General features: G+C 46.9%; 1 protein-coding gene across 2 annotated transcripts in view; it reads left to right on the top strand.

Annotated features, from left to right (window-relative positions):
- RTN1 (reticulon 1) overlaps positions 1–26,090 on the top strand; it is a 103,710-nt gene that overhangs the window by 72,255 nt on the left and 5,365 nt on the right. The window contains exon 1 of one of the 2 annotated variants that reach the window (XM_035327083.1): positions 15,448–15,826. The exons of the other annotated variant lie outside the window; for it this stretch is intronic. Coding sequence (XP_035182974.1) covers positions 15,766–15,826 — 61 coding nt within the window. The 5' untranslated portion in view covers positions 15,448–15,765. Of the gene's footprint in view, positions 1–15,447; positions 15,827–26,090 lie in introns of those variants that run through there. 2 annotated transcript variants of the gene reach the window in all.

Below are 26,090 nucleotides of genomic sequence, written 5' to 3' on the forward strand. Positions count from 1 at the left end.
GTGAATGACTGATTTATCATATAATTAATGGATTCGTTGAGCGAGGTGAATTGATTTCAGTGCAATAGCACCATGAATGCACAGCAGAACTGGGAAATGACCCCTCTTTTTTTCCGACTCCTGGTTTGTGAGCTCATCCTTATTGCCTGGTTATTGACCCTTACATCCGCTGGATGTCTGTAAAAATAGCAGGTTTCGCCATCATTCAAAGTGGCAGTGACCATGCATCGAGCAGAATGGTGAGCAGCACACCACTTCTATCAAAGGATTTCCATATATACAGCTATATTTTCATATGTCTGTGGCAATGGGCTTTCCACTTGTAGATCTTGCTCCTCCAGCAGCAGTGAAGGGGAGATTATACTGGAATGCAGTTAAATGGAGAAAAGAGCCAAAGAACCAATCCTCCTAAGTGCCGGAGCGGCTTTGACACGTGCTTAATGGCGCTGAATTATTCATGGAGCTGGCTGGCCAAACTGACATTGCAAAGGGAAATAAATGAGGGTGCCGGAGAGAAAATGCCAAACGACATGTCAGCCAAACGGCCGAGTGTCACAGACTTCATGGAGGACCTGGCGTGGGATCCCACCCCTTCCGTGCCGGTTGCTGCCTGGTGCAAGCCCTTTGTAGGGCACCGTGAGCATTTTGGCCATGCGTTTAGGTGTGACTTCAGTGATGCTTGTGGGGCTGGGTTAGCTCCCCTGGTGGTGGGATGACATTCCTTGAAGGGAGGTGTTGCAACGAGCAGGGGCTGGCCCCATTGACAGGGCATCTGCAGTGCAGCGAGCAGAGCTGTGAAGTCAAAGAGTAACTGCTGTCTGCTGCATCTCTCTGAAGACCTTGTCTCTCCTTATTCCCTTTAAGAGTCATTTTATGCTGTTCCTGCCCCACTTTTGCAGAATCTTCTCCCCGTGCTCCTTCTGCAGGTGAGAGCCCCTTCGTGTTCACTGCCCTGCAACCCACAGCAGCAGCAAGAGGAGTGCCTGGGATGAGCAGTCGCCATCTAGCACACGTATGGTGCTACGTGGGGCAGGCAAAAAAGATCGGTGGGATAATCATGGGCTCACAAGCCTGCCTACATGGTGGTTTGAGCCCTGCCTGCAGAGCAGGGTTGTTCCTGGCATCCCTCTCTCTTAAGAGAAATGTTGCCTCAAACACCACACAAATGGCTCTGCTACGTATGGCTGAGCTCTCCTGGGTACTCCGCAAGAAAATATTCAGAGAACTTGGCTTCAGCTTCTCTTGTTGTTGTTGCTCCAATCTGGAAATGCTGGGATTTGCTGCCCCGAGTCAGGTTTTATTCAGGTGCAGGCTTTGCTTTTGCTCTGTGGGCAAGGGTGGAGTTAAAACTGCAGTTACTGTTCATGGATCTGAATCAGACGTGTACATACACTATACCTACATGTATAATTTGGTACTGAAGCCTTCCCCTCTCCTCTTGCCTGCTCAGTGGGAGGGTTCCTGGTGCTGTCCCCAGGTGTGAGCTCTGTGCCTCTGTTAGGCCTGCAGAGTATCTCACGGGTGCTGTGTCTTGCCAGAGCTGGAAGAGTCCCAGTCTTCAGAGTCCCTTCTCCACTGTTATTCTCCCCTCCTCAGGAGGAGACCCTAAGAAATACGGAGACTCCCTCTCTGTAAGCCAGTAGATCCCACAGAAGTGCAATGAGACTTGAACAATTAAATCAGCGGAGAAGATTCTGCCACACGCTTTAGGTTTGTGGTTTGTTGTTTTTTTTTCTTCTTTTTTAACAAGGTTTAACTATGGTAGTTGGATTCTTCCCAAAGGGAAGCTGCGTAATCCTGTGGGATTTTGCTGTTGCTGACAGAGCTGAAGAATCTGTAAAATGCTGAGGTAACCCCCGTGCATCCTTTTAGCACATTTCTAAATGAGACTAGGAAGGAAAGGGAGGTAAGTATTTAGAGCTGTGGATTGGACAGCACCCAGGGATACACGTTTGGATAATCTGCAGTGCAAGAGAAGTCAGGGGAGCAGCAGGTGACTTTGAAAGGCTGTCGTGCTAGTCACGTTTGTTAGCACACACAGATTGCTCCCTGACTTCACGAGGAAGTAGCAAGCCCTGCGCTTATTGGTTTCAGACCTTATTTCAGTGGTAGTGTCTGGAGGCCTGGTCACAACCAGGACCTTTGTTCGGCCAAGATACGCGCAAACCCTTTTGGCCCATTTCTTGTTGGCAATGCAAGCAGGGGATCTTACCTCCAACCCTTGCACTGAGCTGCCTGGCTGTTTGCTGTGCAGTAATCAAGGCTGCCTTTACTCAGCAGGTCCCTCAGCAGCCTGATCCGAGGATGCTCAGCTTCTCCTTATGCCTGCACTCGGTGTCAGATACATCTCGTGCAGAAGGATGGGGTGGCTTTGGTAGGAGATGAAGCACAGCCAGCCCGTGTGAGCGCATGGCTCCTCTTGCTGAGTACTAAAAATGATGTTTCTGCTGCCTGTTAGAGGGATGGAAATATGAAATACATAAGGGCTGGAGGACCAAATGGTCTGCTTTAATTATTCATCATTAGAAGCAGCTATTATTATTTAAGACATACCCTTCTTAGTCTGCAATAATAACTGCTAGCTTGTTTCCTTCCTCGATTGCTGCCACCCACCATCCTGCTGCACTCGCTTCTGAAGCAGGCCAGGTCAGAGGTCTTCTCCATCAAGTCCAGCTCCAACCCATTGCCAACCCCAATAACCCAAGCCCTCCTGGCCCATCCTTTAGACCTGTTCCTTGCAGTAATTCATGAGATCCAGCCAGTGCTTTGCTCCTCGTGCTGGTCTCAAATGGGTGCTGGGCTTCCCTTGCTGTGTGCTGTCGATTCCCCCGAGCCTGACTGAGCCACTGCGTACCCAGGGGAATAGTTCCCATGGCAGTGCCAGCACGCTCACTGCCATCCCTTTTCCTCTTTGAGAGGCGCAGGCCTTGTTTACTCTTCTTTTTAATAACACAGATGGGTTTAATAGTTCTGTGCCTTCGCCCCTAGTTCCTTCTCCTTGTCTGTAGCCTGTTTAATGCTTCCTTCTAAGTGATGGCTTTGTCACTTAATCTCATTAAAACTTCTCTTCATTGAACTCCGCGAGCTGCTTATCAGACCGTAAGCCTAATCTCCCATTTGTAATTAATTTGTTCTGTGCCTCCTACAATTTGGCACCGTTAGGTAATGGCATCAGTCTCAAGGTCACGGATACGCAGCGCGAGGTAAGCGCCCGTGGCTCCAGCGCTACCTGCCCTGCGAGCCTCCCTCCTCCTGCCTCCTCCCTGTGCCTCACTGCTTTATTTCATGGACAGCTTTCTCCCTTTCATGGACAGCTTTCTCCCTCTCCCTCAGCCAGTTTTTACTGCATTTTGGCTGCCTCCTGTCTGGCCTGTGACTCTGCAAATCGATCTCCTGCACTGCCTAGAGGCAAACGCTTTCCTGATATCCTCCGGCCTCACCCGCGCTATTTTCCTTCTTGCCTTCCAGTTGGTTCCTGTTTGGTCCAAGAATTCGGGTGCACTGTTTTTCCCTTGCTGAGTTACATGTTGTCAAACTTTAAGTGCTTCGTAATTTGATGGCTCTATTTAAAAATACGAACAAATCCTGGATCCCCAGGATGGCACAACCTGCTGCCACCAGCCCGTTCCTCTTGGTGGGATGCAGAAGGAAACCAGACGCTAACTGGAGTGAAAACCAACCCCGTGCTGCTCCCTGCACATCGATCCTTCTGCTACTTGGTACTCGGCACCACCACAAAGTTTGCCTCCAGCTTGTCTCTAAAGGAGTGTGGGGCCCTGCCCTGGCTGGGTCTGCTGGCTTGAGGTGAATTTCAAGGTTAGGAAAGGCAAGAATGATACCTTGGGTGACATTGCCATTTTCTCCTTGGGAATTGCTGATACGGGGTTATCTTGGACCTTTGTGGGCTCTTGAAATAGGGTCAGTCCTGCGCAAAGCTAAAGCACTGCATTTTCCCCGACAGATTTACCTTCATCTCATGTATTTCCCTGTTTGGATAGAATCTAGCAGATTCAAGTTGGTTTGGCTCATTCTTTCCATTTTGCTGCTTTTCCCCTGAAAACCACTTACTAAACTTAAGTCATAGACCTACCCAGAGCTGTCATTAGATCAGAGGTGTCAGTGCTCAATACCGTATTGATCGCAGGATTCACAATTCAGTGTTCAGGCAGCTCTGCTGTGCAGCTCCAAACCCGTTCAGTTGAGTCTGCAACTATATTTTGTAATTCATAGCTTTTGTCAGTCTGCTTAATTTATAATAATAATAATAATTATTAGGCTTTGTATTCAAGAAAGATTCTAAAAAAACAACTGCTGAGAAATTCTGCTGCCTCCTGGGAGAAGGCAGACAGCCATAAAATGGATATTTTTTGGGGGGGTGGAGTTAATGCAGGAAGGACATTTTGCATTTGCTCCCGTAATGGACGCACGTGTATCAGTGCCGCTGCTTTGCTGGGAGCTGGTGAGGCGCCCGGGCACATCCAGCTCCGTGGCTCGAGAGGGCGCAGAGTTCTGGGCAGGAGGCAGCTCTTACCCGAGGAGGTGCGGTAATTGCTCCCAGTGCAACGTGCCTGGCTCAGCAGCACGATGCAGCGTGCTCACGGGCTGCAAGGAATGGCGTGTCTGAATGAAGTTACGCCTCAAGATGTTAGATAAGGGCAGGAAAACTTTGTGGTTGTGGTTGTAGTCACGTGTAGTCACGTTGTTGCACGGAGAGGCTGTGGGTGCCCCATCCCTGGAGGTGTTCAAGGCCAGGCTGGACGGGGCCCTGGGCAACCTGATCTAGTGGGTGGTGTCCCTGCCCATAGCAGGGGGTTGGAAATGGATGATCTTTAAGGTCCCTTCCAACCCAAGCCATAATTCTATGATGCTATGATAAATTTCTGCTTCAGGGTCACATTGATAAGACTGAGTGACTTCAGGAGACTCACTCCTGAGGTCTGAACCAGGTTCGGATCAGCAGATAAACCACGTTTCCTAAACCACGCTTATTTCCCGGACCATCCTCATCTCGGTCTCTCTCTGCAATACAGTCCTTCAAACCATGCCGAAAACATCTTTTTAATCCATTTACATAACTCCCTTTGTGTGCTGCGCTGCCAGTCTCTGTGCTCACACAATCATGACACCGATGCAATCAACAAAAGACCACAAATCATTTTATTTGGCGCATTCTGTTTCCTCTGAGAATGAGCCAAAGTTCGGCCTCATGCAGCTGTAATGTGCTTGGACCCCGAAAGCACCACTGCAGCACTATCAGCTATCTGTCATCGAAGGGATTTTATTTATTTATTTTTTATTTTTTGATTTTGTTTTATTTTTAATGATCCATTTGTCTCTCCAGGCTCGGGAGCAGGCGGTAAACTAGCTGCGATTTGCAGCCGCAGGCTGCCCGCTCCCTCCTCTGCTTCCATGGAAACACGTGTTGGATGAGGCGAAATCAGGCACAGGCTTAGAGCAGATGATTTCCAAAATAGTTGCTTTTCCTTGCAAGGAGTCATGCACCTCCTGTTTGTGCAAAAATTTGGGCGAGGAGGAAGCCTGGTTAAAGGGACAACTTTCTGAGGTGCCCGGCTGCTGTTGCCGCAGGGCTGGGAGCATCCTCCCCGAGCACGTGAACGCGCCCCTTTGCTGCTCAGGACCCGACGCACGAGGGGTTTGGAGCTGCTGTCCTTATGGCATTTGGGGTTGGGAGGGTTCAGCTTTAATGTAATCCCTTCGCTTTTCCTTCATCTCCTCCCTGGGGAGGTGGAAATCATCCTCTGCTCTGCACTTCGGCACCCTGAAGCTACCCAATTTGCTCCCTGCATCCCCTGGGCAGCCTCTTCCCTCCTGGGTCACGGTGAAAAACAGATTATTTGCAGTTTGAGGGCAAAACAAGGGAGGGCTGGGGAAAGGGCAGGGGCTTACACAAGCCTGCATGGCACTGTCTGTGCTCCAGACAGCTTTTACAGGTGGCTGGTGTGTTTTGCAGGAGAAATGATTCAGAAAAAAAAATAAAAGAATAAGCTTTTGGGAGAAGAAGAGCCTTAATCTGCAGCTGTCGGGGCTTTGGTAAGCGTGGGCACGGCTCCACGGGGACCAATCCTGCTGTGGGACCCCAGGTCCTGCTGAGCCCAAGCTCTGGCAGCAGCACGGCCTATGTCTCCTACTTGTCAAGGAGGGGGCAAAAACCCTTGGAGTGGCACGGAGGCGAAGGAGGTGCTGAGTGGGACCTATGTGGGGTGTCTTTCCTGGATGGAAAAAGCTGTGTTTTATCCTCCATCACATGCAAAGCGTTCAGATTTTGAAGGCTTCCTCTCTCAGTGGAAACCCAAGGACAAAACAGGGTGGAACATCTTCTGAGACAACCCCTACGCCAAGTCCTTCTGGCTGCAGCGGCTGGGAAGCCCATCCTCTTCACCAAGCTCTGTCTCAGGCCTCAAGAGGTAAAAATAAATGTTGGTCCACACTGCCTGCTGGTTCCACACCATTCACACTGATCGGAGCCCTTCGTTAGTTATTTAGCCTCGGGGAAATGTGCCAAAAGAGTTCTGACACTTCAGACGTGCAAAGTAATTGCTGCGTTTACTTCCCGGCTAATTGGAAAGCCGAAATAAATTGTGGTGGGATGAGCGGAGGTGCCTGGGGTGGGTGAGGGATTGGGGCTGGGACCTTTCTGCCCTTGTGTGTGGCTTCACCCAGGCCCAAGAGGTCTGCCACGGGTGGAAGGGATGAGGTTGTCCCCCTGTGTGGTGGTATGGGCTGGGCATGTCACACACACTCGGCTGTGGCCACCTCCATCCTCCCCTCTGTGCAGCCCTACGTGCAGCAGGTCTCTGCGCATCATGCCTCCCCTTGCTTTCTGCACGCCCCGCTCCAAAATAAGTAGGTCTCGTCTGCAGGTTTGCAACCTGGGGAAAACAAACAAACGCAGAGCAGCGTGGCTATATTTATCTGAAACTCAGAGGCTGTGCTTTGCAGGAAACTTTGATCACTTTGAATGCGAGACAACCTGGAAAAAAAACAGAAAAAATAAATAAAAAGCAAGTTTTGGGAAAGGTAACAGCTGCTGTTCCCAAAATGAAGTCTTGTCTCATCGCTTCTGGCCCCAGTACCAGACATCCTAATCTAGGGGGCCATTATCTCCTGGCTTCGTGCTGGGGCTGCTCAGACGCTGAGGTTTCCAAAGCCCAGAGCCGCAGGTGCTGGTGAGCAGCGGGGCTCAGGACTGGGATGGCATTCAGCAGCAGCTGCCCTTGCCTGTCCTGCCTGTGGTGGGTGAGGTCCATCCAAAGCGAAATGCAGCACTTGGGGTTTGGTTTTGCTTGTTTGTTCGCATATACAAACATTGTGGTTTTCTTGAATTTATCATGATTCAAAATTAACATCATGCCATTATGTTTTCTCTCCAATTCATTTGCAAAAAAAAAAAAAAAAGAACTGTTTTTAAGTATCTGGCATATGAAACGCAAGAGGATGGGACACAGGGATGTGGTGATTTCAGAACCTGGATGTTTTTGTTTAGAGTGAAATATCTGATAAGTTGTAAGTATGAAGGGGTGTTTGGTGGTACCTGTCTGAGCTGGGGAGCTTCAGCAAAGCCTCCCATGCTAAAATGCTTGCAAGGAGTGAAAGACGTGGGGGAAGCAGCTCCTTAAATCCCTGCAGACCGTTTGGAACGCTCTCCCCATCCTATTCTGTTTTCTTTGGAATTCCTCAGTCTGCAAAAGCTAAACCTGTGGCAAGGAATTCACTATTCATGCAGAAAACACGGGCTGTTATTCTGCCACCCCGCACTATTCACACGTGGTGCGCTGGGACAAGGGCTGGTTTTGTATCCCTGTCTATCCACAGTGCCACTCTGAAATTGCAGCTACTTCTGCCGTACCCACACGCTATTTGGTATTGAAGCAGAGAGGTTAGATGTCCTGTGATACAAGGGGAATGTTTTCCTTTTTCAGTTTTGTCCAGTGAACTTCCACCCCGCTTATTAACTCTCAAAGATGGCAAAATAATTCCATTTTACATAAAATTCAGATTCACTCCATACCTCCTATTGCATGTTCGCACTCCTCCAGAGTAGAGAGTTGTCTTTCCTTTGCAGAAGCAATCAGGAAAATGTGCTGTGTGGTGTTTAAAGACATCGTCGGGCATATCTGAATTCCTTCGCCCTTTTAGCTGGGTTTTCTAAACGGGAAATGCTTTTGCCGATGTATCTTTAATCCTTCGGCCTTGAGAATGGAAAATGAAATTGTCCTCTCTCAGATACTTGACATCAGCATCCAAATCAAGGCTTTCTCATTGTGTGCAGAGAGGGGGAGTGAGGATACGTGTTATTTGAGTACTCAGAGATGGAATCTGTTTTTCAGAGAGAAAACCACTTCCACAAATTCAGTGGATTTTTTTTTCCTTCTCTTTTCCTCATTTTGTATCTCCATGTATAAAATACCTGGCTTTAGGGATGGCTGATGTTAAGTCCCTAATGAGCTGGCTCCAGGGAGTGGATTTGCATTGCATATTTTGCAGATGTGATGCTGGAAGCTTGCTTGACCTTCTTTATGGTATCTTCTGACTCCCCTTTCCCCCGACCCTTGTGGGGGATGTGTAGGGCAGGGCCAGCCCCCCCATATTCAAGCTGTGGCTGCTTTCCTGTGTAGCTGCTCTTCCAGATGATAGCCTAAAATGTCCCACAAAACCAATTTCCCTGCATTTTTCCCCAGCAAACACAACTGACCACTTCCCTGGCACATCGTTTTCCAATGCAATTTTTCTGATTACCCTGGCCTGGCTGCCTTCTGACCTGTTCCCCCCTCCTCAGCTACATTTTTCCCGTATAACAGCCAAGTCCTGTGCACCCCCCCAGCCTGAGGATGGGCTCGAGCAGCATCCCTCCCTGTGCAGAGAGCATTTTGGTCCCCAGGTGCTTCGCAGCCACGGGTGGGCAGCAACAGGGCTGTGGGATAAGCTTTGGTTGTGGCTGCTGCATCCAGCAGAGTGTTTCGTGGTCTGCTGCTGTTTTCCAGGGAAAGCTGGGGTTGCCATGACAATTGTGGGATGGTTGAGTGGTGCTTGTGTGGCCACAGCATCTGCAGACCTCTGGCACCAGCGCATTTACCCCACCTGCACATGCAGTGGATGGGGGAAGCGGCTCTCCAGCGCGGTGCAGAGGGGTGGGCAGCTGAGGGCCTGTTACATGACTCCTTCCCCCCCGCCAAAAAAAATGGCTTTTTTGGGGAACGGGAGCTGAGATCTGGGGTGCAGTACTCTGCACCTTCACCTGCTCACTGGGGTCGGGCTGGCAGGAGGGCTGGTGGGTACAGGAGCCAGCAGAAATGGTGCAAACCGCAGCCCGTTCAGCAGCACCCCCGGGTGCCTGCAGGGTTGCCAGCCTGAACTAGAGGCTTGTGGCACCACTGCAAAAGAAATCTCTGTCTCCTGAGCCTCTGCCCGTGGGCTATCAGTTTAATTTGCAGTCATGTTTGTACAGTTTGTAGTCACATTTGCACTTGGACAGCATCACAGCCCCTGAATCGCTGGGGGACAGCCAGCGAGATAAGGCAGGGGCAGGGGCAGGGCCCTTGGGGGCTTGTGCCAGCAGGTCGGCAGCACAGGTCATGTCAGGGGCTGGTGGCATCAGCACTGGGCTGGGGCTGAGGATGGCTGTGCCGTACCCCAGCAGCTCCAGCATCAGCCCCGGGCACCATTTCACCTGCAAATGGTGGTGGGGAGACCCACGGGATCAGGCAGTTTGGGAGGTAATAATAATTGTGTCCTCCCCTTCTCTGCTGGGCATGCTTGGCCAAAGGGGAGGCTCCTCTGTTGCCAGCACCAGGCAGGATTTCACCCCTTCCAAGAGCCATGCAATCCCAATTTGTCTTCACCATCTTGCTTGGCCTCCACAGCCCCAAGAACGCCAGCCAACAACACTTGCCTGCAACTTATTTACAAAAATGCATGAGGCTGCTTCGCTCCAGCAGCAGATGTTGTGCCAGGTGCTGCAGAAATAAAGCTTTAAAAGCAGATGATGACCCAAATTTAAATAGACCAAGCAGACCCGGAGACCCAAGAGAGAGGATTCCCAAGGTCACGTAGGAAGCCTCTGGCAGACGTGAGGGCTGAACATAGATCTCCCGAGGCCCAGCGAACGCTGTGGTCTCAGGACTGTCTTCTCTTTTGTCTTCCAGTCCATTAAGAAGATCAGTTAATGAAATGGAATTAATAATGCCAGCTGCAGCACCAGCAATGCTGTAAGGGAGACGAATTTAGCAGCACAGACTTAAAAGCACAGGCCAGAAGACAGGGGTAGGCTACAAGCAGTGCATGAGCCTGCTCTGACGGGGGAATGCAGTAGGACAGCCAGAGTTTTGGGTTGTCGGCTGCTTTACTGATCACATCTTGAAGGAACGAAGACGTACCGATTGCCTCCCCCAGAGGAGGGAGATGCCCAGTTTTAAGGTTCCCAGCACTTGCAGAAAGAAGTCCCACTGGAAAGAATCAAAAGACTTTTCTAGGTCAATGGCAGGAATAGAGCCTTCATTCTTAGGATCCTCATGGTTCAAAAATAGCATTAAAGAGCTAAGAGAAATCATCCACTGCTGAAAAGCCAGGAGTAAATCACAACTGATTCCTATGTCTTAGACGTGCTGTCACCCGCATTAGTCAGCAAGCTCCGGCGGCACTGCAGGGCTGCCAACATCCCTGGGATGGTTGGTGAAGAGGATCTGTTCCCATTGGTGGTTCAAAATCCAAAATGGAAAACTGCTTCTTAATAATAGACCCAAATCTAAGGATTTTCCCCCACATGGCTCTTTCACTAGGATTCAAAGGAAGGCTGCCTCGCTCCCAGGCAGGGAAACAAGTGCAAAATGTGTTTCACCTGATTTTTCACCTGCTCTTTTGACTCGTGTCACAGGGCTGTTGCCTAATGCCTTACAATAAGCTCAGACTTGGAGAAAAAATGGGCATGAAGAGAAGTCGTGCTAAGCAGAGAGCGAAACAGAGGCAGCAGAGCAGAAGCTTAGCAACACACCTCAAAACACTGCCTGTCCCTGCTAACCACCCAAATATTTTGACTGATGATTTAAAAAACCCTGATAAACCCAGGCTCTTCAAGGTATCTCCAAAAAAAAATTGCAGGGAAGCTGGAACATGATGTGATGTGCTGGGGCACGGCATTTCTTTTGTTACGAACACTCAGCTCTAGACATACATTTCACCAGTTCGAGACCATATTGTCTCTTTAACAGCTTATCGATTCCTTTGGTGGCCTAAAGAGCTGAGAAAATAAGTAATTCATCACTGTAGAACATCTCCTAAGAGAAACATCAAAGCCCAGGGCGAGAGGCACAAGGACAAAGCTGTCCACGTACCAACTAGACTGCGAGTGGTGATGGACCTGAAATAGCCGGTGGCATCCAGCTCCTGACCTTTTCACCTGAGCCGCCTCTGAGCAATTCTGCAGCCCAGAAAAAGTGTTGAGAACGAATGAGAGCGAGACAGCAGAGCCAGGATCTGGCCCATCCCTCCGCTATTGACAGCCTTCTTGCTAAAATGTGACTGCTGGCTGCCCTTGGCTTGGAGCACTCGGGCAAAAATTCCCCATTGCTCTTCAGAGCTTTGAGGTATAATAATGGGACTTTTAAAATAGCATCCTCTCTATATTTGTTGCAAATGCTAAGAACAAATTGTCTAGGAAAAAAACAAACCAAACCAAACCAAAGAAACCAACACAGTGATCTCCCTTAATGCTCTTGTTCCCCTAAGTGCTAAGAGTCGGGATCTTCCAGCACCGCGCTGCAGCTCCGGCACTGCCCTCGTGTCCCGCGATGTGCTGACGTGGAGTGATGCAGAGCACTGCTCTGAAAAGCATCGTCAGTCCCAAGTGTCTTCAAAGTCACTGCACTTCGAGCAGAACCGGTGACAATTTGTTGCCATAAAATATTTATTGAAATGGGTGCTGATTTCCACCCCTGACCCCCAGCAGGGTTGTTAAGGGACAGCCCTGGAGGTAAAGGCTGTGTCTGATCCTTCTCGTGGTTGAACACAGTTAGTTCTGATGCTCTGAGCTCTGAGGGACTGTTCTGTCGATTCAGCAATATTTACCAAAAAAGCCATAAATGTTGCTAACTCTGACCTCATCAGAGCTCACCATGGAAGTGGGAGGACCTCCAGAGAAGAGCGAGGTAGGGCTGGAGAACCCGCTCTGACACAGGGCTTGTCGTGTCCCCATCCACGTGGCAGGGTGCCCGTGTCCCTTGCTGAGCTGCAGCCCGCACCTCACCCAGCACTCCCTGTTGGGGCCGGAGGGATGGAAAGAAATGAGGCAGACGGCAGTCCCCTATTCATGAAGCCCTTGAGGTTTCTCTCAGTGCGAGGTTAGGAGGAGCTGAAAGCACACAGGTAACTTTATTTTACGGAGTCCTTCCCCCTAACTTCCGTCATATGTGGGTCATGATCTCTAGCAGAGATACGTAACTGGCAAACACTTGGCTTGTGGCTGTGCCATCAACATTAAACTTCAGGTGACCTCTCTAAAACATCTAAAGACCTTTAATCATTCAGTAATGTCCTGCGGCAGAAGGAGGATTGTCATAGACCATGCTCTGAAGGGAAGGAAGTTCCACTTAGTGCTTTTAATCGTGCTTCTGCTCATGATGACAGCAAACCTCTCCTCCAACACTGCACTATCCAGTGGCTCGTGCCAAGAGCTCTGACCTGTGTACGTCTTGCCTTATTTAGATCCAGGCAGGCTTGTTTGTGCCTTCCTCTCTGCTCAGTACAGATTTAGTTGGTGGCCCTGGTTTAGCTCTATTGCAAGGAAATAGTTTTAGGAAATAGCTCCTCGGTCTCTTGATGGCCAACTGCTTAGTCCTAATTCTGGCTCGCTTCTTACCGAATGCATAATTTAAATTCTCATTACAGAGATACATTTTTTATCAATTGCCATTTTAGCTCTGGATCCAGCCATTGCTGACTGTGATCCTGTTAAACTTTGCGTGCAACTCTAGCTAGGCACACGTACGGCGTAACGCCAGGCGCTGCTTCTCTCCCTCGCCCAGCTCGGCACTGGAAGCTCCCCAGGTAAGTTAGTGTACACTGCAAGATGTTCTTACCCTTTATTTCTAACTTGGTTCATCTCACAGCACCGGTTGGGTTCTGGTTCTGACACAAGTGTGTTCTTGTCACTGTTGATAAAGCAGCGGGTTCTGGTGCCCATGAATTAAAATAGCTCTGGAAGTAGTGTGGGACAAGAACTACGTGGGCCAGGTCTGAAGAAACATTTTTTCCAATGGGAAGCAGGAATTGAGGCAGGAAAACTGATGGTATGGTTCATTTTGGTAGCCTGGAGAATCACAGAATGATTCAGGTTGGAGAAGACCTCTAAGATCACCTGGTCCAGCCTTTAACCTAGCACTGACAAATCCACCACTGACCCATGCTACTAAGTGCTACATCTACACGTTTCTTGAAGACCTCCAGGGATGGTGGTGACTCGACCACTTCCCTGGGCAGCCTGTTCCACTGCCACGCAACCCTTTCTGTAAAGAAATTTCTCTTAATATCTAACCTAAACCTCCTCTGGCACCATTTGAAGCCATTTCCCCTCGTTTTATCACTTGGTGCTTGGGAGAAGAGTCCAATCCCCACCTCAGCACAGAATCAAAGCCTTCTTTAAGGTAACCTTCTTTGTAGGTAAGCCCTACAACCTCCTTTAAGGTAACTGTAAAGTACAACGAGGTCTCCCCTGAGCCTTTTTTCTCCAAGCTAAACAACCCCATCTCCCTCATCCCTCCTCATAAGACTTGTTCTCTAGACCTTTCACCGGGTTCATAGCCCTTCTTTGAACAAGAAGGAGGTGGAGTCTTTCATACCTGGCTAACAAATGTGGGTTACAGTGAGATTTTGTGTCTTCTCGCTGCCATGTTGCTGGTGGTCTGTGCACAAAAGCCATCAGTTTCATTGAATGATTGGTGGAGATTTCTTTGTGGTTTTTGTTTGTTTGTTTGTTTGTTTTCAGGGACTCCAGGATCTAGGAGTTTCATATGTGTGGTTTTCATATACATTGCTTGTAAATACCTCATATTGTGGATTGGTGCTGGGGACCCTGTTGCAGGGTGAAAAGCAACAATAGGGATATTTTCTGCTTTTGAGAAGGCTCTAAACCAATCAGACCATGATGGGAAATCATCCCTTGCCAAGCTGTTTCTTCCTTTTTTAAAGCCAGGAAGCCTGCAAAATCAAGACTTGTAATATTGCCTGTATGTTGTTTAATTTTACTACATGCAATGACAATTGAAGCCAGTTCTGCACCAATTAGTTAATTATTTCTCTGTTTGGGGATTTAAGCTGAGCACAAGTCTTTCTGGGATTTCAGAGATGGTTTTGAAATGCAAGCAATAGCTGCTGCCCTCCATAAACCTAGCAGACCTTCCTAGGTAAAGGTTAGGATCTAATTGTGGTGAATTGCTCCCTAAATTCTGGCTTTCTTCTGGGGGATGAGTTACCTGAGCAAGGGATAAGTGACCCAGTAGTGCCAGCTGGGGAGATCTGTTAACTCAAGTGTTAAAAATCTTCTGGTTTTGGAACCAAAAACACAGAGAGGTTCAAACTTGGTTCCCCATGCTGATGTGTATGGGACCCACTGTCTCTGTGCTGCTGTCCATTTCCGTATTAAAAACGTAAAGTCAATCTAATATGGCTAAAATAAAAATATTTAATGAATTAGTAAAACCTGCCAGAAATCTGAAAAGGCAAACAAGCTGGGTGAATGTAAAGCATTTACATTTTCCCAGTTTTTGCCACGTACCGTGTGGCCATGGCTTACCTGTGATGTCCCTGTGAGGCTGCTTTTTAGTTTGCTGATGGGGAAACTGAGGCAGGGTCAGCATCTTCCCTGGGGCAGGAGTGCCAGGGCTGGTGTTAACATTCAGCCAGCAGTGTGCTGAATTACAACAGAGAACTTTTTCATAAATTGTCCCATAAACCTGCTGTCTCACACCTCGAATCCTGGTGTATGCAGCATTTTGGGCAGCGTTTGCATCCTGCACGTCCTAGCCTAGGAGCAGCCTACTGTGCACAGCATCCCACCATGGCAGGGCTCGGTGCATGGGGTGTGGGTACCTTGCTATTTCTTGCTGTTTCTGGAATAGTTCTAGGGGAAAAAATAAAATAAAATAGCAAAATGGGGGTTGTTTTGATGGGATCGGGTCCTGCTCCTGGTTTTCTTCTGCCTGCTCTGAGACCTCACCCAGCCAGGAAGGGGCGAGGGGGCACCGGCACCTGGGGGTGAACAGGGAAATTTGGCCCTCCCCCCCAAAAATGAAGAAAACACCAGATTTCATCACTCCCAAGAAATTTCTGGAACATGAATAGTCACAACCGTGCAGCCGTATAGGATGGGGGGCCCCCCCCCCCCCCCCCCGCCTCCACCCACACCAAATTTGTTTTTATTTCTCTGCCGTCAGGTTGCCTTAACCATTTCGATGGCTCGGGAGGCTAAGCCGCCGAGCCAGCGCAAGCTTTTGATTTGAAAGGGGACCGCATCCCCTTTTTCAAAGGAGCCTGCTCCCTAGGGCAACCACATCACACCGCTGATTTGCTGCAGTGGAGACCGCAGCGCGTACAATATGCCCTCCCCCCTCCGCCTGTGCTGCTTACAGCATCAGTCCGGAGCCGAGCGGGGAGACGGGAGCGATACCCACTAACCCAACCCATGCTCGGGAATGCCTGACTGCTAACAACGCAGTGCCTCCGACCACAGGACCGGCCCTTCCCCAGCCCTCCGAGATGCAAGCCAGCGCCGACTCCACCAAGATGGACTGTCTTTGGAGCAACTGGAAATGTCAGGGTATTATATCTGTTCGAGTGTTGCATGCTAGAAGGACTGCATGTCAGGAGGCAAAGGCAGGATCCATCCATTTTTTGCATTGTTCACCTGTGGGCCTTTGCATGCTGTTTTATTTCCCTCCCCGCGAAGCTTTTATTTGGGGGGTAATTTAAGAAGGAAAGGAAGAAAAAGCCCTTAATTGTGTTGTTTGAATGTATTTCTCCCATCTCCAGCTGTCTCACCCTGAAAGCATCCAGGATACAGGAGCTTCCTTCCCACCTCACAGCTCATTTCCCAAGCATCTGCCCTTGCCGTTAGCGGTGTCATTCCTCACCCCGGAGTCTCTGGCAGGATTTTCAGATCTTTCGGGCTTTAGGAGAGCCGGGCGATGGTGAATTGGTGCCGGCTGGGGCTCGCGAGGGTTCGAGGCGGTTGCGTTGGGCGCCTTGGTGCCTCCTGCCCACGGACACACCCATGGCCAGGGCTTAGCCTAGCGTCGACACAAAGAAAACGCAGCCCAGGCGAGACGTGCGATAGCACCGCGGCATCGCCACCCACCTCGTACTTTGCTGTACAGTTGCTTTTTTTTTTTTTTTTTTTAAAAAAAAAAAAAGCCTTTATTGTGCTTTCAAGCACTCTGCTTAGCCCCCTTCAGGGGTAAAAATATTGTAATGGTGTGGTCTGCTGCCGCGGAGGCGAGGGGAACAATGGCATCTCCCTTTTGGGCTTATTTTCAGCTTATTTGGAGCGGGTCGGTGGCTGCACTGGGTGGGGCTGGCTACCTTCCGGGGCGCCTCGGACAGCTTTTCAGCCATTTTTAGTCGGCTTCACACTTCCCAGCCAGCATCCAGCCTTTGTTTTGATAAAAGACAGTCTCTGTGACGCTGCTCGCTGGGCAGATTAGAGGGAGAAAAGCTAGCGGCTGATCCTGCCGGGCAGGCTGCTGTCTGCTTTGGGCAGGATTTGTTTAAATATATTTTTGTAATTTTAAGGTGCGTGTTTACACTGTATAGATCGTATATGATGCTCACAGCAGGGTCCCTGGGAGAGAGACTCTCTAGCATCATCCAGGATGCTTGCAGGCATAGTTTCATAAAGGCAGCGACATGTAACCGAAGGCAGAAAACCTTCCTAAGGTGGTTTGGGGCAGTTGGGGGGGGACATACAGACAGACCCTTGTCTCTAGGGATCTTGATATTTTTGCAGTCTTAATTTGGTTATGGTCTGAGGGTTTTTTCTGGAAAATGAGTAGCAGGAAAGTAAACAGATGCACCTGTTAAATGCCAGCCTGCGGCAGCTTGGGCTTTCTTTACCTTAATCAAGGGCCAGGGTTTTCTATAGGATTGTGTGATTCCTTAAGCTTATATAGGAGAGCTACAGCCAAACCTGGGAGCCTTTTCATCTGATATTTAAACATGAACTTCCTTGTTAGGTGGGGTTCAGGTTTTTGTTTGTTTTGTTTCCAAAAAGGCTAAGTATCTTGTTTGATCCTTCTAAAAATATTAATTTGCTGAGTCAGGTTATCGAACCACCTGTATTTAGAGGCAGACTGAATCTGTTTCTTTTTTAGCAGAAAAAAAAAAAAAAAGAATATTTATTCATAACGTTAAAAAATGGGGGATGACAAAGAGTGTGCTGTTATTGTTTAATTAATAATTAGTAATCAATAATAATAGTAGTCTTTCTCTCCTGTGTTCTGTTTGAAATCAAGAGGCAGATTTGCTGAAAATTATGACACAATCTGACCCATGCTGATTGAAAAAAAAATCTGAAAAAAAATCAACGCAGCTGAAATAAATCACTTGCCTCACTTCCACATCATTTGCATATCTTTCTTTTTCTTGGGTGGTGCTTTATGCTTTAAAAATGATCCTGCAGAAAACATGAAATAGAGTGTTATTTCTGCCACCAAAATTCTTTGATCAGTCCCAGATAAAATAGAAGAAATGTAAAATTCAGGGGAATGAAGACTAAAGACTCAATTCACTGATTCTTTTAATATCTGCTATTCACGTACTCTCCATCTCAACCCAGAATATCAGTTTCATGAAAATCTGGAATTGTATAATTTTGCCAGGTTCATTATCAATGGAATTATGGTTCCTCCCTGAAAACTCTGGAATATGGCTGTGAATGTAACAGATGCAGTCCCAGACCTCAGTAAATACTGAGCATATTTTTACTGAAATTATGGAAATAAAATGTTGAGGTTAACATAAGCTTTAATTAATAAACAATCGTGCCTGCGACTAGCTATATCACTGGTTTGCCTTTATACTACTGAAAATTGGTGTGAAATGTGGTAGGGGTCTTGAGAAGCTGCAGGGATGCTTGGTGAGGCTTTGGCTTTGCCCCACTGAATCTACATACCATTACTCTCCTTGCAACGACACAACTGGTGCTGCTAAATACGTTTAAAATATTGCAGTTTGTTTTAGCGACCCATGCATCAAGTAAAGCGTGATTGTGTCAAGGGTAGATCATGATACAGCCCCTCAGCGAGACTGGGGAGAGTAAATCGCCCCTGCTGGGCATCTGCTTCATTCAAAATATTGTCACAGGAGGCTTTGGGGAATTGCAGCCGACTTCCACACCCATCTTTTTGCACTGGTAGGTGATGAGTTTGATGTAGGCCGGGATGGAGCCATGCATAGTGCATGAGTGTGCAGAGAAATGTCTCCAGCTGGGCATTCTGGTCAGTGTGGACCTTTGTACAGCAACGTTACCATGCCCAGCTCGTTGAGGGGAGCTGTGGGATGAAGTGGGCCTCTGGGCTTGGGCAGCTGGAGCAGGCCGCCATGTCTTGCCTGTGGACTAGGCCCAGCTCCACAGGGCTCAGCCCAACGCCTTGCTGGAGAGGTTTCTCTGAATTAGGAAGGTCTTGGCACCCCAGCTCTTTGAAGCTACTTGGTGCCAGTTCAGTTGTTCCTACGAGTATTTTCTCTTCCACTGTTTCTTCTACATGTCAGCTTTTGGGTGGCCTGCATAAGTGTCATGCTTGTTCCTGCAGTGACACCATCCTGCAAGGCATATTAGGAAAGAAAATCTCAAAAGATCAAGAGAAAAAGGCTTGTGAACTGTTCATAGAAATGATCCTAAATATTATCCGCATTATGATTATAAACTAATGTGGAGAAGGACTGCAGATTTCATCAAATCCACCTAGTTGATGTAACTCCCCTGGAACTGGAGTTGTTGAGTAGTGTTTTTTTGACAGCTGTTTCCAAAGAACCAGCTTCCTTTCTTGATTGATATACCGACTGCTTCTAAAGGGTGCCAAGAAGCTCCACCAGCTATTCATGGCAACATTCCCCACTTCTAGAGTGACAAAGAAGTTCAATAGCAATAATACGGATGCGTGCTATTAATGTATAATCTTATTGACAGTTCTGAAGTCTGTTTAATTATAGCTATCACCATGAAAGCATAATTTCAGCCAGTTGGTACTTTCATACCTTCAGTGCTTTCCTGAAGGTACTGTGGGCTAAACTTTCAGCTTGGGTTACTTTGTCTAGCTCAAATGAGTGCTTCCTCTTTGCAGGAGCAAAAGGGACTTCTGTCCCAGAAGTTGGTTCTTTTGTTGGACCTTGGTAAAGCTAAAATCCTGGAGTGAATTTATCATGTAACCAATTTAGCTAATATTTTCACAAAAACTGCACTAAATTGTGGGTAATTGACTTCCTGATTTCACAGATGATTTCCTGTGAAATTTGAATGAAATTTGTTGAGATTTTTTCCACTTTCAGATTTTCTTTCATTTTTTTTTTGTCGGTCCTTCCTCAAGCACACTCCTGTTGATAGCAGCAGGACTGCAAGATCATGAGCTTAAAGCTAGAGGACAAACTCTCTTAGATAGGAGCTTCATGCCAACCATCCCAACAAAAAGCTTGACCTAGGTGGTATCAAAAGTGAGATTTCACTAGCTCTGCCAAAACATGCTCTGTACACTTCCTGTGTCATGTCTGAGTATATATATATATAATTTTTTTTAAGAATGGATACACAATGTTCTTCCATTGCCAAAACAAGTAGAAAACTCCCCTAAATTAAGATTATTTTAAGATACTCCTTAAGGAGTAATTTAAGTTCTATCAAGAGGGTGATGATGGGACAGTAGCTGAAGGAAGCTGAAGTAGCTGGAGGGCTGCTTTTGATTTCACCAGGTCTCTAGGAAGTTTAACGGTGAGTTTGGTGGGGCTGTTTTGGCATTAGAAGGGATAATCTCTCCATGTCTTTCTTATAACTGAAAAGTTATAAGAAAGACATATATTTCCTATAACTGACTTACAGGTCTGAAACATTGATTTTGAAAATCTGCAGATTGTCAACTGTTTGGGTAGAGTTCGAAGGGGTCTGGTTCTGTTGTTTTGGTCCAGGAGCATCTCAGAACAATCTTAACATTTCCATAGCATCATGTGCATACAGAGAGTGCATTCAAGGACTCTGCTTGGTCTCCTTGTTTTCTGCTCTCTAAAGGTAAGAGCGATAACATCCTTCATAGAAGCTGGCAAAGGCAAGTAAGTAGTGATATGGTTTGATGAGCAAGGGGTGTGTGAAGGAGGCTTTCTCTTGCCTCTGGGTTAAATACTGGTCTTGATCCTCTCTCACGTGAAAATAACAACAACAAGTCACAGCAGACTTAATGTGAGGGAAAGTTGCAAGGCTGGTTTATTTATTGCCAGCCCTGTTGTGCTTTCTTCTGTCTATCCAAGCCCAGCCTGGTGCCTCACTTAAGGCAAGCAATCCCACCCCCCCCATTTTATTTTTATTTATTTATTTATTTTTTCTCACATAAGGCAATCCTAATCTTGCAGATGGAGGAGGATATTACCTGGAGAGCATCTCATATCAAGAATTTCCTTTTCCCTGGTCCTAACCCATCTCCAGGTCCTCTTTCATCAGGAATTGGGGACCAAGAAGGTCTGAACTTTCAGGCTGAGTTTTGGAGCAGAGAGATGATATATAAAGCCATGCTGAGGACGAGAAGTTCGTGGATAAAATGTGTACAAGGGGTAGAAGTATGGAGAGATCCCTCAAGGCTAAGGAGAGAGGCTAAAGGCTAAGAGAGGATAAAGGCTAAGGAGAGAGGCCTCATAAAAAGGCACAGATACTGTCTTGGCTCTGCTGTTAATCACAGCAGTCTCCTGAAGGCACCAGACTGCTCATTAAGTGTTGTATCCATCTGTATTACATTTGAATCAGATCTGTCATGGGGAGCAGAGCAAGGGCCACATTGGATCCTCCACCAGGGAGAAGAGGGAAAGCCTGGCTCTGCAGCCTGTGGTGAAAGCTGCAAAATGACATTTCTTTCAGCATGAGCAATATTTACTTCATTTCAAAGACTCATCTCTAGTAGTCACATTTGTTAACAAATATTGTTACAACAATGCTATAAACAAGACTGCCCTTCTTAAATTGGGTTTCCCAGGCTTTTCACTGCCAGTAGGCCTGAGAAGTGAATTATCAAGTGCCTCTATATTATACTGCACCATATACAGAATTAAAAGCTGTACATAGACAGCTTTTTCTCGCTTCTCATTACTACTAATATTACATAAAGAATAAAGCTGTACAACCCATTGATTTTTCCTCCTAAAGAGGCCCAATGGGGCCTCCATTGTAGGAAGGGGAACCTGATCACATCCAAGGACTTATTAGTATGCTGAAAGCATATAACCTTTATTTGATCCTCAAGGTCCATGGGCCTCATTTGAAAGCTGGACACAAGGTTTTTGCACACACTTTTTATAATTACTTCCATGTGAATGCTGCTTCATGCATGCTTATTTTTCATACAGTTGTTGCCGTGAGGAACAACTTGCAAAGTCAGATGGAGAGAAAAAAGATTTGCAGAGGAAGACAGGGAGAAGCTGTGAAAGATGCAAATTGTCCAGTCTGTGCACAATTAATCTTCCATTAATTTTCATCTTAAAATGCTCAAATGCTTAAAATACTCAAAATGCTTAAAATGCTTCATTCAAGACATGGAATGGAAAGATTTCCGTTTCTCTTACAACCATATTTTTCAAAAACATAATCATGCAGAAGTCTGAGGGGAGGAGGACATCTCAGCTACAGATTGGTTTGGATTTGCCTTCTCTGGAATTATCTTCCAGGAGCAGCTGCCCCACACCACGGTGCTTTTGAGGACCACATAAACTACCACAGCCCAGCCCTCGCTGTTTCCACCAGAAGGGATTCAGAAGCATCACTTCTTAGGCCACCTCAGCCATCTCAAGCCTTTCACCCCTTGCCTCCATCACTGCCCTTTCCATCCCTGAAGCCTCTCTTCTGGCTTTTGTGATGTGAAATATCCAAATGGTTTTTGCTTAAAACTGATGTGAGCTGGGTGAGCTTTCAGGCACCATACTCGTGAGCAGTTCCTTGCTTGCACCAAGCATTGCATAGTGCTGCTGTTACTTGTATTTGAGAGGTTACTGTTAATTTGACTCGCAAACACTGGCTGCTCCTACCAACAGGTGGCTGCTTGTATCAGAGACTTTATCTTTGTGCATCATTAGTCCAGGGGATGGCCCCAAATGGAGAACTCCAATTCATTTAATGAGATGAAATTATATTATGAATTGTAGCTGAGATGCTGCTTGGCATCATTGGAAGATTTTCCCTTCAAATCCAAGGCTACTTGAGTAACATTTTACAAGATCTGCTGTCAGTTAAAAAAAAAAAAAAAAATGGACGGGCAATGCTTTCAGATAAATAGCTCATCAAAATGCATTTCTCCAGAAACACTCTTCAAAGACAGTTGCAGTGACCTGCATCAGTCTGCAACATTGCTTTCTTAGAGATTGCTGGCAAGTCCCCCGTAATAAATACAAAGACTTCTGAGTCTGAGACTGTTCTGGCAAAACCCAGAGTCCTTTTATACCTCCACAAATGAGCCAGAGCTCTGGTGCATTGTGCTGGAAAGAGAGCAAAGTGACCGAAGGAGGGACTCTGCTTCCCTCCTTCCAGGAGCTTGAAGGGAGATCATGGAAAGCTACAACCGAACAGCTTCTGCATGTTAATGGACTTTAGAGTTGGGATTTTCAAAAAAGAAGGTTTTGAGTGAAACCAATGCTGATTTCAGTGCCTGTTGTCCAAACCCTTGTTTGCAAATACTAGCTGCGAGCCGAAAGTGCTCTGAAGTCGGCATTTTGGCTGTCAGAAATGTCTTGCTTAGCCAGATTGACCTGGTGTCCAATTGCATGCACAGCACATATCGACAGGCTCACATGGCACCAGCCTCCTGCTTCATGCATATTCAGCGTGCATCACTCAGAATCATGCCATTGTAGTTAAGGACAGGCACATGCACGCACACACACACATACAGCCTGCAACATGCCCAGGGCTTGCAGGACCTTTGCCTGCACCAGGACCTTTTATTCTTTCCCTGTGGGCCAATTTTTCACTAAGCATTGACCAAAGCATCTAATTATTACTTCATTAATTCATGCCCTCTCCTCCGATTTCCCTGGGGACTGATGTCCCCATGTGAGAGCAGGACTCGCAGCCTGTTGCAGCCTGGCTGAGCAGAGAGGTGGGTGCAGATGAGCAGCTGTAGCTGAGCTCACGCTCGCTGTGTCCCCACACACTCTCTGTCTGAGCCTGGGTGGTCATTAATTTGGCATACGTAGGGATGAACAGGCAGCTGCCCTTTCTCAAAGACTCAGGCCACCATTTGTATGTCATAAGCTGTTGAAGGGAGTAAACCCATGGGGCCAGCAAGTGTTTGAGGACGCCATTTGCTGTCTGAGTTAGTTTTATATGAATATAGGATGAGATGAAACACGAAGCAGACATATGAATGTGGCTGACAACTTCACCTTTCATTTTCATCCTCATTCAGAACAAACACTGGGGTGGGGAGGAGGTTGATGTATCCAGTCTTGGGCTCACCTGATGGTGAAGAAGATTTCTCATTGCTTTGCTTCTTGGTGTCTGTTTACAGTGCCAGACGCTGATGGGACAGGTACTACCTGGGCACTGGGGCAGCTGTGTAAGAACCCTTAAACCCCTATCTGCCTCCTCCTGAGGTTTCCCACCTAGCAGGTGGCGCATATTTTTTCCATGCTCATGGGAATACTTGTGGCAGGTCTAAAAGACGTAGGATCCCTCTCTCCCAGGTTTCATTTGGGTGGCGAAAAGAGGCCAGCTGCCTTTCATCTCCTCTCCCACGTATGCACACAGCCCCAGAACTGTGTCATTTGGCCTCTCTCCATTTCGCTCAGAGTGGTGGCGAGGCTTTCCTTGCTGCAGCTTAGTAAATACCCCAGTCACCTCACAGGAGGAAAGGGGCAGGTTGCAGGATATACACACACAGACAAGGCTATCTTGGGTCATTCAGCATCTTCCCTGATGAGAGGAATGAGAAAATGCAATTCAGAAAAACTCCCAGTCTGAGGGGATGTGAGGCAGAAGATCCTAGAAAGAAGGAGAGAGTGCTTAGTTGCACATTTTGAGTCTTATCAGCAATGGGTAATAACTCAGGGAACTCCACTGAAATGGCCTGTTGGAATTTTTTGGCTCAGTTCTCATTTGTTTGCCTGTCTACAGCCTTCTTGCTCGGTGCGTGACCGTTTTGTTTCATCAGCAGATGATATTCCACATACAGCATCCTGAGCTGGCTCACCTGTGCTCACTTCATTTAACACGAATCTATTTTGTGACATAAAATTTAAGTACCTCAAAATGTGAGATTTGCATAAATTTCCAATGCTATCTTCTGACAGGAATTTTTAAGCATAAAAATGATCAAGCTGTGAATAATACCTCCTGTCCAAATGCTCACTGGTGAAAGCACACCAGTTGCTGTGCTGTGCTGCAGAATTTTGCAGCATTCTCACTAAAAAAAGAGTACAAAGCGTGGTAAATACCTCACACTTGTCTTCTGGGTGCCATTTTGTCAGTTTGCTTTGCAAGCCCCACTTTCCAGCCTGCAATCCTTCAAGCAACCTATGGAGCTCCAGCTGCCCGCATGGACGCAGCTGGGTCTGCTCCACATCTCTGTGGTGTGGGTGCATGCCCTAGGCTGTAAGTGCATTTTTGGAGCATCCACCAGTCCATTCCCCTGGGTATGGGCAGGAAGGAGACATGGCCATATGACTGGAAAGGCTCTGGTGTGATCCCTGTTTTGTGTACTCACACCCAGGACCCCAGCACGTACCACCCATCTCATGTGTGCTCGTGATCACATGTCCAGTGCTGAGTACTGACGCCTAGAAATATCAAAGAGTTACTATATTGTGTCCATGGATGTAGATCGTAGTAGGATGTGAATGTTGCGTGAAGGGAACAGAGTTCAGTAACGCAATAGCAATTTCTGCACTCAAGCCCATTACTTTGAAAAGCAATGCTAATATGTGTAATAGTAATGAGTAATGGCTCATTGACTCAAGGGAAACAGGCAGTGGTGACTCACAATTTTTTGGAGATTAGATGATACAAACTACTATGCTGGATTAATTTTGTTCTTTTCTGTGTTTGTGAATTTTCTTTTGACAGATTGCATTTTTCCTGAATTTACTCTTTGTTCAGAATTATTTGACAAGTGGCATCTTTGAAATCTGTTTGGCTGCTGTTGTGCTCAAGCTGTTCATGAGGACAGTGTGTGAAATTAGAGCTGCTTTGTTTAGATTGTCATGAGCCTGTTCTTCGGCTGGATGAAGAGTCTGCTTAGAAACAGGTTATGGGTGCAAATGCATTAAATTTACCTTTTTGGACTGGACATTCTATGATAATTTCTTAACATTTTGCTTTTATAGTGCCCATTCCTTCAGTAGGATAGTTTGCTGGAGTGGCTAGGATAAGCTAAATGGAATAAAAAGCATGGTCAAAATGAACTCTTTTGGAAATGTAAAAATATGTTGTTGGAAAATGGTTTTCTACACTTGCTTTGTTCTAACTAACACCTCCCCTGTATCTAGACAAGCAAAGTTATCTACAAAATAGAAAAGTTTTTTAAAATATTCTTGAGATGTCCAGATTTGCAGCAGTAAGAGGAATTATTCCACATTTTAAGGTCACATTTATTTCTTATTCATGTAATAAATGGTTTCCTATACATGTAACTTAAGAAGTGGCAAAACCAGGAGTTTTTTCCTTTCTTAGAACTAGAGAAATAACAAAATTATATTGTCATAAGTTTGAATGGGAAACTAGTTTATTGTGGCTAACCCCAAACTATTTCATTCATTTATCAACAACCAAAACTTGAACGTGTTTTGATCCAGAAGTGGAAAAAATTGGCACTTGGACTTGTGACCAAACAAATAATAACAATTCA

Source organism: Oxyura jamaicensis, chromosome 5 (genome assembly GCF_011077185.1).
Source record: "Oxyura jamaicensis isolate SHBP4307 breed ruddy duck chromosome 5, BPBGC_Ojam_1.0, whole genome shotgun sequence".
Lineage (NCBI taxonomy): Eukaryota > Metazoa > Chordata > Aves > Anseriformes > Anatidae > Oxyura > Oxyura jamaicensis.